General features: G+C 47.3%; 1 protein-coding gene across 2 annotated transcripts in view; it reads right to left on the bottom strand.

The window, feature by feature from the left end:
- CD247 (CD247 molecule) overlaps nt 1–13,298 on the bottom strand; it is a 71,134-nt gene extending 57,836 nt beyond the window's left edge. Inside the window, exon 1 of one of the 2 annotated variants that reach the window (XM_036076750.2) lies at nt 13,104–13,298. In XM_036076750.2, coding sequence (XP_035932643.1) covers nt 13,104–13,212 — 109 coding nt within the window. In that variant the 5' untranslated portion in view covers nt 13,213–13,298. The remainder of the gene's footprint in view (nt 1–13,103) is intronic. The other variant, XM_036076749.2, reaches the window with a different exon arrangement.
- Nucleotides 13,299–13,715: the final 417 nt, after the last annotated feature.

Genomic DNA, 13,715 nt, shown 5'->3' on the forward strand with positions numbered 1-13,715 from the left:
TGTTCTTGCCGCATCCCCCCTGCTACCAGCAGGTCCCTCGGCTAGTTGAGACCCCCGCGGCCGTGGCCCTGACACATCAGAGCAGGGAAGAGGAGGTCTGGGAGCAGGCAGAACTGTCTAATATCCAGAACAAACCCCGATGCTCGAATTACCAGTCAGATTCATTTCGAGATTGCAGAATGTGCTGGCGATGTTTTTCTAAAGGGTAACCCCGGAGCTCCCAAGATGGGAGGCACCCTCCCTTCTGACATACTTATTCCATTTTCCGGAGGTGGGGAGGGGACAGAGCTGGCTCAGCAACCCCATAATCTGCATCTGTGCCACCCATTTCGGCAGGGGCTTGATAGCCACCCCACTTGGAAATGAATGTTTATGTCTAAAGCTGGGAGTGTCCTTCCCTTAATGATGCTGATGGCGAAGCCCCTGTGCCTTTCTTGGGTGCTCACATGCCTCTCTTTCCTCACTGAGCCACATCATGGTGAATGGCAATCAGTGTGCAAAGCAAGTAAATTGAGCCATCATAGAAAGAACTTGGGAGACCACGCAGACTCTCCGCCCCAGGACCCACCCCGAGGGTGCGGAGTGAGGGTCCCAGGATTGCAGTGAGGGGCTACTGAGAGCACTCACTGGTGAGTTTGCTGGTTTCCTCAGGTGGGGACATGGTGTTCCATCCACCTGATCTGTCCTTTGCAACTCCCTTCTCCACATGGCAAACAAACCTCGGGTCCCCCCACCCCCACCTTTGAAGTTCATGAGAAATGTCAGGTTTATCCCCCACCCAGAAGCAACATGGTTGGTGGCAGGGGCAGGCTGCCTGGGGCCAAAGCACAGCTCGTGTATGTGCCAGCCACACACCGCTGCCTCAGTTCCCCACCTGCCAAATGAGGACACCAGTAAAAGGGCCACAAGATTAGATGACCTAACACATGTGAACGACACATGAAGCCAGTTCCTCTCCACAAGGGTTAGCTGTCCCTGCAGCTTGTGTCACTTTACTAAACCAGTCAGACCCATCCATCAGCCCCTGAAATGTGTGACTTCTAGGAGCACGGCATCTGGGACTTATCACCTGCAGCATCTGACATGCCGTCGTGCTGCTCAGATACATTCAGGATGAATTAAGGCATGGCTATGCTCTGAATTTTCTCTCTATCGCTGATAATGTCTCTGACAATGAAATATATTGTTAAAACACACTCTCTTCACTAATAGGAAAATTACTTGAGTTTCTCTCTTTCGCTTTAATCTTCTCTCCCCAATTAGATGCACCTAACAGACGCCCTATCACTATCAGAGGCAAGTTCGGCTGCCAGAGTCTTCGATCAGCGGGTCCCTGTCCCTCTGGTCACCATGGTCCTAGACAATCTCAGTAGAGAAGCTAGAGATGCCATTGATTACCCACACGAAGGCATTTGCCTTTCCCTCCTGAATGGGGTAACAGGCAGGAGGCTGCGGATCCCAGGTGAGATGGCATCACAGAAAACCCTGGAAGGGAAATCCTTCCAAGTCCTAGGAATCACTCCTGCCCACGCTAGGGAGGTGACCAACTGAAAGGAAAATCTGGGCATGTCTCTCTTTAAGAAAATTAAACATGTATGTTCATTCTATGCAAATTCAATAAGTGAAAATTTACACAAATGAAAATGGCTAAATTAGAAAAGAAATCCTGGGGCGCCTGGGTGGCTCAGTTGGTTAAGCGTCTGCCTTCGGCTCAGGTCATGATCTTGGGGTCTTGGGGTCGAGCCCCGCGTTGGGCTCTCTGCTCAGCCGGGAGCCTGCTTCTCCCTCTTCTCCCTGCTCATGCTCTCTCTGTCGCTATCTCTGTCTCTCTCTCAAATAAATAAATAAAATCTTAAAAATAATAAAAATAAAATTAAAAAATAGAAAATAAATCCTTACATTACTAAACAATTCAACCAACACTCTCCCAAGTATATTTTCGGCTCACGGAGGCGGCCAGTTTGCCATCCATCATCGTGGCCTCACGGGCAGACTGAGCTAACAGCACCCAGCCACCTGAGCTCTCTTGTGGTTGCTATTCCAACGTGCCGTGCCTATTTCTAGGCCCCTAAGACCCAAGTGGCCAGCTCAGGAAGCACCATTTCCTTACAGCAACCTGCTGGCCCAGAGGACTGAAAGCCCGAGCAAGAATCCAAAAGTCCTTGGTTCAAGTACTGACCCTGTCACTTGCTGCCTATGTGACATTCAGCTGGTTTATTGGTTTCTTGGGCAAGCATTCCTCCCTGGTAAAATCTGGAAGTGGATCTTGAAGATACCTATCCTCCCCAGCTCGAATACCCTGTGATTCGGCCACATCAGGCCACGCCCACTTTGATCATAGAAAATCTTCCCAGAGAGACTCCATGTCCTCTTCCTGTCACTGAAGGTAAAATTCACTGGCAGCATCCCGACTCCCACCCTGACCTAATCATGATATGACCACAAGCCACTTCTGATAACAAGGGAGTTCCACAAAGTGAGAGGTGCATTCCCGGCGACTTTGCAAAATTAATTTCTCATAGGAATAATTGTAAAATTAGAGTCACATTATTTTTAATAGCGCACGTAAATGGAAACATTAATTTTTTGTATTGCATTATTTTGAACTTGCATAATTCAAAATCCTATTACATGTGACTTGTGTATTCTCTCTGATTTTTCAAACCTTCGAGAGAGGGAATGGAGGTGGTAGGAGAGACAGGTGACGACACAGGGTCAGACTTGACGGAGAAGGACTGAGGGCTTGAAGGAACCCTGCGGGAGGAGGAGCATCCAGGACCATAGAGAGGATGCCCTACAGCACAGTCTGGCTTCCTTGGGTGATCACTCTGTACTGAATTTGAGATGACTACCAATTTGGAAGTTAGATTTCTTCTTCTTTTTAAATTGAAATCACTCCCGGCTTAAATGCTGCTAGAAAATGTTCAAACCCCAAATGAAAAATGCCTAAATAGTCAAACCCTCTCTTTATCCTTTGGCCCAGAGGAGCCATTTTGTGCTCTTCAAAAGGGCTGACAGGAATTTTCTGAGGAAGCTACGGTCTGCAAACAAACCAGGGATTAGATCAGCTCCAAGTCAGAGACCTTGTGTTTAGAGCCATAGCTAGAAGCTAACGGACGTGTTTTTTCCAAACCAGTGAAATCAAGAAATAGCCATGAAGATAAAAAACTGTTCTCTAACTCTCCCCTTCCACATCCTCCTGCTGGTCCCTTTAGATTGCAAGAGTTTGTGATTATAACTTTATTCACAACCCATTTCTGGTTTTCAAGTAGCTCCCTCCCCAAGATGAGATTACAAAGCTTTGAAAATTAGAGGCACTCCTCCCCTCACCCCAAAGAGCTATCCTTGACGAGGTGCTCTGTTGAAACGGAAGGAATTTGCTTTATAGCAGCCTCCCTTGTGGAATTATGTATGGGGACATTTAACAATACAGCATTTGCCGTGGGCAGGTGAGAGCTGGCCAAGTTTTTAAAGGGGATTTCACAGACCAGGTCAGCAGGGAGATGGATGGGTGAGCTGCAGCCGATACAATTATTTGACTTTCTGAGCTGTTCTTTTGAAGCCTCTACACTTAATAGAAAGAAAAAGAATAATCCTCTTTGCCAACCTTTTGTAGCTCAATCTTTATTGTTCCCACTAAAATCCAAAGAAAACGGACAAGATTCATTTTGTCCAGAAAGCATTTGTGTATTTTATATAGGTCTGAGCTTTGAAGCGTTGATAGTTAAGTGGGAGAAAAGACAAAGATTTCTCTCTAATCTGAGGAAATCAAAGGGGGAATTTCTGAAGCTCTCTGGCCTAACTCAAAACAGTCCTGGGTGGTAGCTCCAGATACACACCTCCTTTGCTACTAAACTCAGCATGGAAATTAGCACAGGCTCACAAAATGATGAAAATTAGGCCAGACCATAAAGAAACAAGCCTGTAGACAAATTAAGACTTTTTCATAAAACCTGAGAACATGACCTACAGGACCAGGGAAGCTTTCTTTTACTCACAGGCTCTCAATCACTCAACATGCATCTTCAAGATACTGGCCTGGTCAACGGGCCGCTTGGCCAACCGTCTGCAGGATTTTTGTTTGACTAGGGGTGCATGAGGGTGCTTGGTTAATATTTACTCACTGATATGTCCAGTAGCTGACCAGATGGTTTGAACAGTTGGATATTAAAAATAACTATCGGTCTGGCAAAACCAACTCTCGATGGCCAAAGTAGGTCACTAGAAACCACCTTACTGGATTGCTTGCCATTCTGTTCTCGGGGCAGAAACAAAGAAAAGCGTCACATGCATTTTGACTGTTTTCGTCAGAACTCATAAGATGGCCACTGTGGAAAGAATTGGTGAGAATTTGGGGAAGCTGGCAACATTTTCTGTGGATGGGTAAGTGTTCCTGAAACTATTTGTGTGCTGGGCTTCCACTATGAGAAAGGCTCACTGTAGGGAACTATTTGTGTTGGGTTTTTAATTCTGAGTTCTAAGGACAACAAATTTTCCACCTTCTTTTGTCACCTTAATGCAGATAACAATGTTAACAGTGGGCCCAGGAGAGCCACACACATCTGGGCTGGATTGTAAGGGGGCAGACAGGATTGTAAGGGGGCAGACAGGATTTCTACAGGTGGCCGTAAGATAGTCCGCATTCTCAGTAGAGAGAGCTGGGAGGAAGAAAGGTAGAATGAAGGAAAGACAGCAGGCTTACTTGGGAGACGGGAAAGTCCTGAGGGAAGTTGGGGGACCTGGAGATTCTGCATCTATAAGGAGGCCACCCCCACCTCTCCAGGGTCCTAGAGATTCTACTTTGAACAGAAGTTTTCTTGTCTCCCTTCTGCACAGAATCCCTAGAATGTGCTCAGTGACATCTCAGCCCTACCGTTCACCTCCCCAGATGGCCAGCTCTGAGTTCAACCAACGTTTGCCCTTCCTTCTTCAGAGCCATCCTGCTGCCGCCGACCTCCTCTTAAATGTACATGCCATACACACAAAACCACTCATTGCTGCCAAACAAAAACACGTATCTGCAGACACAAGACCTGTCCATCAGCATACGGACGAGCACATGCATGCACCAGGCACGGCAGTGTGCGAACACTGGGCACCAAAGCATGCGCGCACGCGCACGCACACACACACACACACACACACACTCTGGAACACACCAGGACACATACACAAACGGCGTCTCCCACCCGAGCATGCGCCCTGGGGCACAGACCCCTGCACTCCTCCTCTCCCCACCCCCACCCCCCCGAGCACTTGGGTCAACACACACGGGCACGGATTTTTGCCAGCACCCACCCTGGGCCATCACCCGTAGGACCGGGCTTGGGCACAGGTGGATTCACTTGGCTCAGCTGCCTTCTCCCTGGAGCAGCTTGCTGTGGTGATTCTGCCTCCTGTCGCAACAGGTTGCAACCTCCACCCCCACCCCCAGGTTGTCTTTTCTATTCTTTCCCCTATAACACCTCTTCTCTCCAATTCTCCACCGTCCCTCTCAGCCCACATGATGAAAGGGCAGTTCTAACTCAGGCCCATCATGCACATTATGTCTTAGAACCAGTACAGTATCCCGTGGAGGGGACCTGGGGAAACACAGAAGCGCACAGCTGAGCTTCTAGAATCTACAGCAACAGAGAGAAGGAGCAATTTGTCATATCCTACACGGTGGTGGAGGCTTACATTCTGGGCTGTCCTCCCCAACCCCAAGGTTTGCAAAGGCAACCCACTCTTAGCCCAGCGCCCTACACATGTCCTGCAGAAGCTCCTGAGCGCTCCTTTCCCCAGCCCTCCTCCCAGGCAACTTTGGGAAGGTAACGGATAGTCACATATTTGGTTCTTTAATGCTTCACATATTTTGCTCTGCTTCAGATTTCTTATCTTGGTTTGTTTTCAGCCAGTCAACAGCGAAAGGGTTTGCCCTTCCTGAGCTCAGATCAAGCAGATGCAAGTGGACTCAAGACTAAGATCTGACTGGGGCGTCTGGGTGGCTCAGTCGTTGAGCATCTGCCTTCGGCTCAGGTCATGGTCCCAGGGTCCTGGGATCGAGCCCCGCATCGGGCTCCCTGCTCAGCCAGGAGCCTGCTTCTCCCTCTCCCACTCCCCCTGCTTGTGTTCCCTCTCTAGCTATCGCTCTCTGTCAAATAAATAAATAAAATCTTAAAAAAAAAAAGAAAAGACTAAGATCTGACAAAAATAATTGAAAACTGATTACAGACATTTGTCATTCAAAGGCCATCCTCCCACTCCTTGAGGATTTCATAAAAAAAAAAAAATCTCAACTTAGTCTGTGTATAATGGTGCTCTGTTCCTTTAGAAAACCTCACACATACAAAGCCTTATACATTGTATGAAGATACATTCTTATCAGACAGATCAATTACAGGCTATTACTTAGAATCAAAACCTCTCAAATATGATTTAATTTAATTTGGCTTTACCCATTTGATTTTCAGCTACAGGGAGGGCAGTGGTGGAGACAGGGTACACATGGAAATGGGTTGATTGCACACGGGTGGCCATCCCTCCCAAGACAAGCTCCAAAATAGATATATTTATTAAGAGTAAAATAGATAAGATGGATTTTCCCAGATTTGTGGGAAAATGTGAGTTCAGAATTATAGTAACATGCCAAAGAAAAACATAATTCCATATTAACAACCAAATATTTCAAACTCAGCAGAAAAATTCATATTACATGAGAATATTCAGCATCAAAATAACTATTTCTTCAAAAATTGAGAGGGAAATAGGAATAAGTGCTTACTGAAGGCAATACCTTCAGAAGTCTGCCTCAGAGCTCAGTCACAGGGCATATGACATTGCAAATTGACGAGCGAGGATGTGGGAGAGGGCTTCATAGAATGTTCGAGAATGCATACCCTGAACAAGGGATCAGAGAAACTGTGTTTGGGGCCTGGTTCCACTCTTAGGCAAGTCATCAAACTTCTGAGCCTCATTTTCTTTGTTTATGAAAAGAGAATCCTACTCTTCTATCTGCCACCTGCCATAGGATGGTGATGAGGATCAAGTAAGTAAAGGCGTAGGAAGGCACTTTGTAAATATAAAGGTCTGACTACATTAAGAGACCGATGGTCTGGACGGGGCAAGGATCCTGCCTGTCCTTGTTCTAATGCTTTCTATTTATTTTTTTCCCCTTGAGCCTGAAAATTAGTTGCTGAGTAGCACAAATCATAACAGGCAAGCAAAGTGGACAGTGGACGCTCCTAACATTTCCCCCGCTGCAAATTTGGCTGCTTTAGACAGCAATCTGCTTTCTCTTCAAGTCAGTCCTTACCAACAAAGTCCTTGGGTGGCCCCCGATAAATCTGCAGTCAATGGACAGCATAAAGGACAAGGCAGAAAATGTTGGACTTTGTCCTTGGATTTTTCACAACAGAGGCTCCTGCTAGAGAGTTAAAAATATTGTGATAAGGTGGCAGTCCAGATTAAAAAAAAAAAAAAAGTATTTGGAGCTGCAGGGAATCATGAAGTTTAGTTTCCTAATTCTGTGAGCCAATACCAGGAGGGTGGGGGCTGATAAGTAAATGTTCTTAAAAACTTCATAATTTCAAGAACACATGCAATTCATTTTGTAGGTGAAAGGGATGTTCAGCTCTCTCTCATCTCACAGATGAAAAACCAAAGCCCAGAGAGAGCTGTGTGCCCAAGTTTGCATGGCAATTTAGCAACAAAGAAAAGGAAAGATATCAGTACCAGTGTTCCCAGCTATCGCGTTGGGAAAATGACGTTTTGTCTCTTTTGCAGGTTGGGAGACTCAGGCCCCCATGGTATTGGCTACTGCTTTTCGAGCACCTTCTGCGTGCAGTACTTCTGAGTGGCATTTCTGCTCCACCATCCTCTGCAGGAGGCAGACATCACTGCCACCATCTTACAGAGGAAGAACGGGCTCTGAGGGCCGGCAGCTCCCCTCAGTGAAAGCCTGGGGAGGAACTGCCACTTGAATTCAGATCTTTCTAGCTCTATGGCCCTCTCTTTCCCTCCCCATGTTGCTGCTCTAGAGAAGACCGCAACAATTGCAGATGGTCAGAGAGTTAGGAAAAAATTCTCTTTCCTTGACGATTGTTTTCAACAGAAGCCTAACGTATCCTGCGAAATGTTCTTTTACTTTAACCAATTCCTTTCATTGTCAATCCTGGAGAAATTAAGCCCAAGGAAGGAATTCAAAAGAAATTTTAAAAGCTATGAATGTAAAGATTTTCTTGCAGGATTAGCTATAATAACAAAAATTAGAAACAGCCCAAATGTCCAACAATAAAGGAGTAGGAAAATACAATGCATAAACTATGGAAATTTACACAGTAATTAAAAACAATCATGGGGCGCCTGGGTGGCTCAGATGGTTAAGCGTCTGCCTTCTGCTCAGGTCATGATCCCAGGGTCCTGGGATCGAGCCCCACATCAGGCTCCTGGCTCAGCGGGGAGCCTGCTTCTCCCTCTCCCTCTGCCTCTCCCCCTGCTCATGCGCTCTCTCTCTCTGTATCTCTGTGTCTCAAATGAGTAAATAAAATCTTTAAAAAAAAAAATCGTGAAGGCTAAGCATAAAAAATGCTCACGATGGATTACTAAGAAAACAGCACACGGAAATGCTTTTATGATGGCAATTACATAAAGATACGTATACACGTATAAAAAATATTGGAGTGGAACACAAAGAAGTCCAAATGAAAAGTTATTGGGCTAGCTTGTGAGATTATGGATTTAAACAATGTATAATTTCCTCAAATGAGTTTATGATATTTTTATTAAAATACCTCGAATTAAGAGAGGGGAAAACATCGAGAGCTACTTGGAACATTTAGTTAGTAACCTAGACCAAATCAGACTACACTGGTTGGGCAACCTGCTTTTTTCTTCTTTCCACATTTTGAGGCAATTGGATACTGTGCTTTTTGCCATAATCCACAAAATTATTTTTCTCCTGGTACCTCTCATTTAATATTATCGGTCAACATTCTTCAACAGTTGATAGCCTTGTTTATTTTCTGCTTTTCCCCTAGGGTTTAAGCCAAGTCAGAAAAATGAACGTTTTTTGCGTATCAATTTATTTTTGAGATATAATATTATTTGAGTCATATGAAATTATCTTGTTCGTAGGTCCAAAACAAACAAATATCGGAAATTTTACATCAAAAATTTTAATAACAGCAGATTTTATCTTAAACCATCCTCGCAACTCATTTTGAATCATTTTGCTCACTCACGCTGCCCTGTCCCCTCCACCAGCTTAATGTCTGTTTTTTTGTTTGGTTTAAATTTAAACGCTAAGTTCTGTAGATGAAACGTCCAAATAATGCCACGCCAATGTATTCCCTACCCACTAAACCATTAAAGTTAATCACATGGAAACATCTAGATTTCTTTCATTCATCCACTTTTGAATTCATTCAACCAGCATGCATGTATTGTGTGTGGACTCTGCTCCCAGCAGTGGGCTAAGCACCGCACACCTCTCCGAGCAAGACTGAGGCTCCCCTTCCCTCAGGGAACGTAGACTCATGTTGTTTAGGCTGGAAGGAACGGCTCAGTACCACAGGACTAACCGGTTTGTTTCAACTAATGTGTCAAGTGACTGGTGTGATGATTTTTTAACCAAATTGACTGAATGTTTGCTCAAATTGATTAAATCTACCATCAGCTCAGTGTTAATAAGAGCTAACGTTGGCCCAGGCAGAGAAGAAGTCTATGTTGACCGATCCCTGCTGTTTACTTAATCCATTAGCTGACCATAGGTAAAGACGGCTCAGGAGAAAAAGGATTCCCGAAGTGCAGGTTTGGACAGCCCTAATGCAAAAGAGTTCCCGAGTTAGTGCCTTAACCCTTCTAAATAAAACACAAGACACGATGCCTGGGGACTCTGGAAAGTAAAAGCATACATCCAGTAAACGTTAAGTCTAATTTTTTAAAGACAAAGGCAAACAGAAAAAGAATCTTAAATACATACAGCAGTGGTTATTCACCGAAGCAAGAGCTTCCCAGGACGGGGCGACATCCCACACAGCCACGGCTGTGGTCTCTGAGCCAGCAAGTGTGAGAAATGCCAAGGGAGAAAATATTAGTCGCTCATCTGGATGAGCAGAGACAGGTGAATGCCATTGAAGCAAACCTTGTCCTCTTGTTCTGCATCACTTAGAAGTTCCCCTCACATCCAGCTCCGAGCAGTTTAAGCAACGATCTGGTGTTCGAGAAGTTTACATTTAACTATCCGGTCACTGGGCACGCACACCAAGCATTCAGCTTCAAAATCCGGGTGGCCATCCTGACCAGGGACGACCTGCTGGATTTTGTCTCACTTTTCTTCCCCCTATTTATATTATATATTTTGGAGCATGTTCTCCCTTTGGGGGCACAGCCCCTACAGAGTAAGTTGTCTTAGAAAATAAAAATGGCCGTTCTAATCCTCATCCTGTGGCCTGTCAAAGCTTCGATCCTTGCTCACGAATGGGCCCACCACTCTGCTGGATCACCACTATGTTCCTGTGCTAGAATGGGTATGCTCAGAACTCGAAAGGAGGATGAGTTGGATTTCGACCGATGGAGAGAATGGCCAGTGCTGTTTACCACCCAGTTGAGAGCAAATTAAGAATTCTAACCATGGGTTTCCATTTCCTGTTGCTAGATACCGAGAACAAGAAAACAGACCATGATGTAATAATAGTAATAATTAATACCACTTCCATGGTTTGGCTGTCTGCTATGTATCAAGCACATTACATTCATTTCTCATCTTTACAGCCCTGCAAGGAAAGTTATCCTTACTTTAGAGGGGAGAAAACCAAGGCCCAGAGAGGTTAAGTAACTTGTCTAAGGTTGCACAGCTAGGAAAGTGGCAGCACTGGGATTCTGGGTTTGACCTGACTTTTGCTACCACATCCAGCTGCCTGCCTAAAAGTAGAGCGTGGGAACCTGCACTCCCCAAGATTTTGTGTCATAGCTGCGTGTCCCCGCTTCGCAGGACGATGGCCACGCCAACCACGGGGCGCACTCTTGGCCACCGTAGGGTAGAGAGTTATAGGGACTGAGCGGCTGACGGCTCCGCCGGCAGAAGTGAGCCTGTGCCGTTTAAGCACACCGCCTTTGTCGCTTCCAGCCGCGGACCCCGGTGACCGCGGTGATAGACTCTCACCCGGGGACACCTCCTCATGTAGACAGACTAGGTCATTATTTGCTTTGATCCTCATGATCTGGACATTTCCGTAAAAGGCAAATGGAAAAATCTTAGTAAAAAGTGGATTTTTAAAAAACGTTTGGGGACGGGTGACTTAACTGAGTGAGAAAAGAGAGAAGACCCCAGTTCAAATTCCGCCAGCAGCCTTTCCGCCCAGCGCAGTCGTAAAGCCAACATGGAGCCATTTGCAGCCCTCAGGGCTAAAGGCCCAAGTCTCCGCTCCCTTCCCCTCAACTGGGCGAGACGCTTGGAAGGACTTTCGTCTAGGAGCCTTCTCTAGGAGTAGCTGACATGTCCATCTCCACCCCTGCAAAGCAAGGGGCATGGAAAGATGAAAAATCCAGCCAATCTAACTTTTCCCTCCTGTGCCGCCATTTGTGGTAATGGGCACGGCCCCCGACTGGCCTGCCAGGTGGGATGGTTTGCCGCTCTCGGCGGCCACCCCCCGCCACCAAGCAGCTCCTGTTTTTCTCCTCTACCCCTACTTTGCTGCGACCTTGGCCCCAAGGCCAACACAAATGGCCCGGTGAGGAAACTCTGCGTAGCTGCCTGAAGCCCACGGTCTGAGGCTGTTGCCGTCAGCTGCATCCCTGAAATCAGGGAGTTCACAGGCTACCGTGGTCCTCTTGTCGCCTGCACACAGGATGGGCTGCCTGGGGCTTGCTCTGGAGCCCTCACCCCACAGCGCCATGTGACTCATACCCAACAAAGGCTTTTCTGAGAAGAAAGCTGCGATCTTACAGAAAACCCCATGGTTACTTAGCCTCAGAACCCCTGAAGCACCAAGCTGAGGCTGTGCCATGGTCCCTGTCAGGAGCAGAAGCGCCCGTGGCCTCTCCTGCCCTCCCACCATTGTCGCTAAACGCTGTCCCACGCTGAAGCAACCTGTGAGGTGGGGGAAGGTCGTTTGCCTGCGACCACCCTCCCTGTTTCTTCAGACTCAAATACGGCTGGTCCCATTCCTTATAAAAATGCTGTGGCCCCAATCCCCCAAGACAGTCTGTTTTGTCTTCTTTTCACATGTTCTCCTCATTACCTGGCCTAGAAAACATGGTGGGAGTGAAAGGATTCTAGAAAAGCCAGGCTCCCATGAACCAAACGCAGTGAGGAGTAAGTTCTCTTGCTGGTTGGTTGGTGGTGATTAACAGGTCACATCCTCTCATCTGTCCCTACGCTCTGTCAGCATCTCTAGCTTTTTGGCCTCAGATGGAGAGCTGCTTGCAGTGAGGGGTGGTGGGTGAGTCACTAAGCCTGCGATGGGTGTGTCACAGGGCCGCCCTGGGCCGTGGGGTGAGGGGGCAGCCATGACAGAGCTGTGTCGTGACACGGACCCCGAGGAAGACCCCTTCCCTCTTTCGTTGACCCCGCTGCTTAGTCCCTGCCCCATCCAGGTGCTTTAGGTCACGGCTGTGACCATGGTTGACCAACAAGAGAAGTTTTTGTTGGAAAAGGAAGAAGGAAAGGGGCTGAGTGATGGAGCCAGCAAGGGGCTAAAAGAAGATGCCAAGACGAGAAAGATGGCCTGGCTGACATTTTCTCATCTCATCCAGCTTCTGTTAAATGCTCCCTCTCCTTTTCTCCACACTGGGCCTGCCTCCATGGCTCTTCTGCCTCCTTCCTCCCCATCCTTCCCCTCCGTGGACTTTCCTCTCTCCTTTTATCACCGGAAAAACCTGGCCTTGAGGCAGGTGTGTGTTCAGGCCGCTGGCTCTGACCCGATGCCCAGCTCAGCTGTGAGGAACCGATGCCGGCATCGAGCCCGAGCCCCCCTGCTCAGCCGCCCCTCGATTTGAGGAGAACAGGATTCAAAAGACACACCAGTTCCTCACTAGCCCTCCACCATTCCCCCCCAACCCACCCAACACACACGCACAAAGAGTTTCTAGAAGCTCCTTGCCACCGAGACGTCTGGCCTTACCTGTAACTGGGAGCTGTGCTTGCAGCAAGGCCACCGTGACCAGCACCTTCCGCGCCATCTTGTCCTTTCCCCCAGGATGGTGCCAGGACGCCGAGGCTGTGGCAGCCATGGCTGGGACACAGAAGAGCAAAGGAGTCTGCGGGCTTTGCTCTGCTGCTGCCTCCTCAGGAAGTGGAAGACTGTGGGGCCTTTGAGAAGGCTCACACCTGCCACCAGGGCCAAGCAACTCACACTCCCCCTTTCGGTTCATAGGCAGGAAGCTCTGGAGGTTTGAGGGTTTGAGGTGTGTGTGTGTCTACATTTTTGCTTTTTCTCTCACTTAACCATTGTTTTACTCTCCTTTTTTCCCCTAACTTTTGTCAAATTTTTATTTAATTCCTATCTTGATTGGTGAAGTCAGTCCCTAAGCAAATAGGAGTTCACAAAGCATGTGAGAACATTTGCCGTATTTTATGGAGGTTGGTAAGACGGCAGAGCTCTGGATCCAGAGTCAGGATAAACACAGAGACAGAATACCTGGGCTTTAGTGCCTATCCCTGCTACCTACACGCTGTGTGGCCTTGACAAAGTCACTTAACATCTCTAGGCGTCTGCGGTCTTCCCTGTAAAGCA

This window comes from Halichoerus grypus, chromosome 7 (genome assembly GCF_964656455.1).
Source record: "Halichoerus grypus chromosome 7, mHalGry1.hap1.1, whole genome shotgun sequence".
Classification (NCBI taxonomy): Eukaryota; Metazoa; Chordata; class Mammalia; order Carnivora; family Phocidae; genus Halichoerus; species Halichoerus grypus.